Raw genomic sequence first — 5,496 nt, forward strand, 5'->3', positions numbered from 1 at the left:
AACTTGCAGTCAAAATAAAGCTGCTGTTACCATACTCAACCTTGACTTTTATCATCATTAACTTGTATACGTTTTTATACAGGGTTTCTTTTCCCCATTCATATCCACACATAAAAATGCCACTCAAGGAATCCTTGATAAAATTCACCATCTTTTTTGCATGTCAACCATATTTAGTACAAATAAACTTCAGTATACGCCTCACTTGCCCATCAACTTTCAGTTATGAATGTCCAACAGTCTTTGTTTTATCGCTGTTTCATGATATATGGGGACAATTTGGTGATCGTCTCATAAGTAGAAGTTTTATACTCACCGAACCTCCCCCCCCCCTGCACAATTTTTTTACTTTTTTTAAAAGTTTTTTTTAACATTATGTTTTTAGTCACTTTGTACCTGGAATTCATTTTGAACCTATTTTTTGTAATAAAAACAAATGAAAATATCAAATACAGACAAAGAAAAGACATTTTTTGTATATTTTATTGTTTGCAATGAATATCACGAGTTATTTTCTTTTCTTTTTTTTTTAAATAATTCTGCAGAAAGACGAGAAAAAAGAATAGAACTCCTTTTTAGTTTGGTTACCGTTTTCCTGATTTTTTCAAACCACCACCAGCTGTAGAACAAAAAAAAGAACAAATAGCATATAGATAAAATAGTTTTGCATTAATTATAGTTCGAGTCGTTAGTTTTATGACTTATAAACCCTTTTAAAGTTAGTTATTTCCATGTAAATGAGGCACCAAGCCACAGGTGACAAATCCGCAATGTAAAAATATTTTATACTGTGGTTCGATTTTGTTTTATTTTATGGCATATCAATCCTTTTGGAAGTTACTTCATGCCAAATCCAGACATTGTGGAAAATGTTCTTATGCTTAAAACTCTTTATACAGTATAACCCCGGGATACGTCATTAAAAATTAGTAACAAAATACAGTACAGTATATAATACACATGTATATAATCAAATACCATTATAAATAACACAGTAAGGCGGGGCAAATACCGCAACCAGGGTCCAGGAAAATATTGTATTCAACATCATAACCTGAGAAAAAAACATATCCTAAGGCAACCGTATCCCGGGGTTCTACTTTATCTTCAAATATTTATTCATGGAGTTTAGTTTGGTTATTTTGTTTTATGGCATATCAAACCTGATTTGCCACCTGTGTTACTTATGACTAGGAGTTAAAAAAAAAAAAAGAAAAAAGTTAAATAAACAAATAAAAAGATTTCCAGACAATGCCAGGTAAGTCCAGTTTGTGAGTCCTGTTATGACAAATTTAGCAAAATATTGGTATTTTGAGACAAATCTACGTTGTTATTATTATTATTATTATTATTATTATTATTATTGGTACTTCTGCAGTTTGCGAACTGTGCTAAAATAATAACATTATTATTTAAAAAGCCATGTTTAATATCGGGTGAGATGACTTTGTTAACTATTCTATACTTTTACATAAACAAAAAATAATCTATCTATATAATTGTAAAACTCAAATGACTTGTAACGAGTGATGTAACCCACTTTCCGGTTTACGATATCTGGTTGCGCATGCACGCATAAACATTAACCCATAACAACGTAAACAAATAAACACAAATCACTTCTTTTGCAGATTTTGACCTGTGCACTGAAATATTAACGTTATTATTTCGAAATTATTATTTAACATGGGAAGAGTAGGGATGTTTTGCAACTATTCTTTATTACAACTATACTGTCGCTATTTTTTTTACAACTAAACAAATTTAACCCGTTGACAACCATAAGAACAATTGTAGTAAAGCCAAGACTACTACTACTACTACTACTCTCTACCCGTCCCTTTTCATTCCTTCCTTCTTTTTTATTTTTTTGTTTACATTTCTAGATACAAAATAGTTGTGTGAGAACGGTGAATTTGTTGACACATTTACTAATCTGTTTCCATATTAGTTTTATTTTATTTTATTTATTTAGATTTTATTTTTTTGCTTCAGGTTTTATTAATTATTTTTTTTAGATTTTAAGTTTCTATAACTTGGTTGAAGGATTTCAATATGGGTTTTTCATTCTTATATTTCTCATCGGTAGGTTCATGTGCATTTTTGCTGCTAAATGACTTTCGTCGGCGTTCGATTCATAGGAAAATAATGTTTAATTTTCGATTTTTGAGCCATTATTCGGAAAAATAGGTAACTTTACACAAATAGGGAGGATTTGTTTTTCATGTTTGAATGATCCGTCCGAATGCCATTAACCCGGAATAATCAATGCAACCATAAAACGTATTGTTTTACTGTGTACGTTTTCAGCGTCCCAATTGTTCTTTTTTTCACGTTTAAATTATCCAAATAAACAATTGTATATACTGTCTGTTTTTTGGGGTTTTTTTTACATCGTTCATTTCTGTATTACGTTTAAATTATTTTAACACAATTTTTTTTTTTTAGAAATAATCTACTTTAACCCGTTGACAGCCATAAAATAAGTTATGTTCTCCTTGTAAAAAAGATATATCAAAATTTGAATTTAACTATAATAAGTATTATGGTATCTGTTCAGTGCACATTTACTTATGAGTATGGCCAACCACTTATAATTCAGTAACTGTAATTTGTTTTCAAAAATAATCAATTATAAATAACAGAACGACTCATAGAAATCTATCTATGTTCTTTTTTCATTTAAATATACGTTCATAGAAATGTTTATGTCAAAAAAAAGATATTTTCTTTACGTCACAAGTGTCACGCTCATACATGAATTCCATAGCTAATATAACATACTGACTCAACGGGTCCCGAGTAGTCTAGTATATATATAAAAGTGAGAATGTGTGTGTGTGTGTGTGTGTGCGTGTGCGTGTGTGAGGACACTTCTCAACCTATACACTCAACGAATTTTTAATCTACAGACTTGAAATTGTATATATAGGTTACTCAGAAATATGGAAAACTTTTTAATCGGTTTTCATCCGGAAAAAGGGGCTGCTAAGGGGGTCAAAATTGAAAAAATTGGCACGTGGAGGCCATCGGATTTTTATCTGTTTGTTACCTGTTTCACGACTGCACATGCACTAATCGTTCACATTATGTTAAGAATAAGGAGGCTTGAAAACACCTTTTGGAGATCGTGTTCAGTTGTGCTAATGGTTATCGTACTTGACTCATTGTCTTTATGTTTTGGTTTTGATCTCAGCTCGAGTAACTGCTTAGAAAAAACATAATACTCGTATGCACTATTAATAACTTCGAAAAAAACATACTTGCATCCACCATCAATAATTTTCCCCACTCTTTATCTGTGCCATAAACCTAAATGTAGATTCCATGAACAAAGCTTCTTTCTTAGAACTGCACGCCTGTGGAACTTTCTTCCATTTGCTTGCTTTCCAGCTGACTACAATTTGGTCATCTTCAAGTCCATCTAAACAAATTCTTGATGAGCTCTTCCTCTTAGGTAATCCAATTTACCAAATTTCTACTAACGATTACTACGATATTGTCCCATTGACTACTATACACTCATTAATCCTTATCCTCGAATGGCCTCCGAACCTTGATAAGTGGTGACTTCTTTGTAAAATAAATAACAAAAATTTTTTTTAAAATGCACGTCTCAGTTTTTTTTTTTCATTTTTTATACGTCATTTTTTTAAAGGAAGTTAACGGTTTGTTTGTTTGTTGTTGTTTTTTTTTTGTTGTTGTTGTTTTTTTTACAAAGGAATCAGCACTCATCAAAGACAAAACTCATGGATAAAGGTTAAAGACTGTACAGTAGTCAAAGGAACAATATCAAAGTTATCGTTAGAAACGTAAATTTGGTAAATTGAGTTACTTAAAGGGAACCGCTCATCAAGAACTTGTTTATATTGGACTTGAAGACGACCATATTATAGTCAGCTGGAAAGCAGACAAGCAGAAGAGAGTTCCACATGTGTGCAGTTCTAAGAATAAGATAAAGAGTAGAGGAAATTATTGATAGTGTTTTCAGCTAGACCAGTGTTTCTACGAGTACATCTAGTAAGTAATAATTGAATTTGACTTGAAAATTCTATATAAAAATAGCATCGTCCGTAAACTGCAGAAGTACTCTATTATTGCTGTTGTTCTTGTAAAATAAGATTTTTCCGTTTTAAAGAATTCATCAAATTGACAAACTTACACATCGATCCTTTTTGTGAAGCCTTTGATTTTGCTTCTTTCATCGCTTTTTCTTTTTCTTTCTCCTTCTGTTTAAAAGCAACATCCTCCTAAAGGAAAGAAACGAGATATTAAAAAAAAAAAATTGGTCAGGTCATTTCAGTTTCAATTTAATAAACATAAAAATACGATTAAAGTTTCTGATACATTTATAAATTAAAAAATAAAATCGGTTTTTAGTTCTCTCCCATTGCAAGACCGAAGACACCAAAGTCAGAAAGTGGGATTGAAAAGTCAGCGCCCCCGAGGAGGGGAACTCTGACCTGCAAAACGTGCCTGGGTAGCTCTGTCGGCATTCCCCGTAAGGACGCCTTAGGCGATTAGCAATAAACTGTCCCTTTTTCAAAGAGAGCAGACAAGGCCTGAGAGAGTGGACTTCCTAGAACTGCACAGAAGTAAACTGCAACCACAAAATCAACAGGGAGTAGATCATTACAGGAATGGTCTAATCTTTGTTGATTTTGGGGTTCGAGGGTCTTCAACTCCGAAAACTAATGTGAACTTGTCTCGTGTGCAATGGACAGGCTGTGATGGTGCTCTCTTGTATTTGTCATCGTTTGAATTGACGCTGTCTATGGTGTTGATCATGTCATCTCGATGAACAGTGCAGCAAAAAGATTATCTTTCCAAACAAAATCACAACTCACGTTCAAAACAAGTAACAATGTTTTATTTTGAGAAGTTACAATGATGCTTGGTTTCTCCACCAAATTACAGATTTGAAATCAGAACATAAAAAATAATAGCCTATCAATTAAAATTCTGACTCTACTTTGAATTCTGAACAATCATCATCATCATTACCAATCATCACAATGTTGTTTCACCGTCCACCTGACACTCATTTAACTCTTATCCTCGAGTGGCCTTTATGCCTTAATAAGTAGTGACACCCTAGTAAAAAAAAAAAAAAAAAAAAGTACCACCACAAAATCAATTCTCTCATGAGTTGAGCCTACAGCCAGCTGGGTTCAAATGCCAAATTTCACTTCTGCTTGTTTTACTTTGAATATATATATATATATATATATATATATATATATATATATATATACACACACACATGTCAGCCCTTTAAGAACTTGGCTCTTCTTGTTGAGCACTAAGTTAAGTCGGTTAATTAAACTTGCATACGCAAATCATGGTGTTATCATCAGAAGATCACTCTAGCCGTCTAGACATTTGATATAAATGTTACTTTTAACTGTATTTCTCGTGATTAACGTTGTCCGTGTGGTTTGTTCCTTGCTAATAGAGCCAGAGATGATTTCGTGGCCAGGTTTGCATCTTATTACT

General features: G+C 32.5%; 1 protein-coding gene across 1 annotated transcript in view; it reads right to left on the reverse strand.

The window, feature by feature from the left end:
• Positions 1 to 465: 465 nt before the first annotated feature.
• The window catches only part of LOC145296262 (translation machinery-associated protein 7-like), a 21,901-nt gene continuing 16,870 nt past the window's right edge, over positions 466 to 5,496 (reverse strand). The window contains exons 3-4 of the mRNA XM_080142468.1: positions 4,163 to 4,250; positions 466 to 619 (exon numbers count right to left, since the gene is read on the reverse strand). Coding sequence (XP_079998594.1) covers positions 585 to 619; positions 4,163 to 4,250 — 123 coding nt within the window. The 3' untranslated portion in view covers positions 466 to 584. The remainder of the gene's footprint in view (positions 620 to 4,162; positions 4,251 to 5,496) is intronic.

Source organism: Euprymna scolopes, chromosome 16, assembly GCF_053919585.1.
Source record: "Euprymna scolopes isolate OS-2025 chromosome 16, ASM5391958v1, whole genome shotgun sequence".
Lineage (NCBI taxonomy): Eukaryota > Metazoa > Mollusca > Cephalopoda > Sepiida > Sepiolidae > Euprymna > Euprymna scolopes.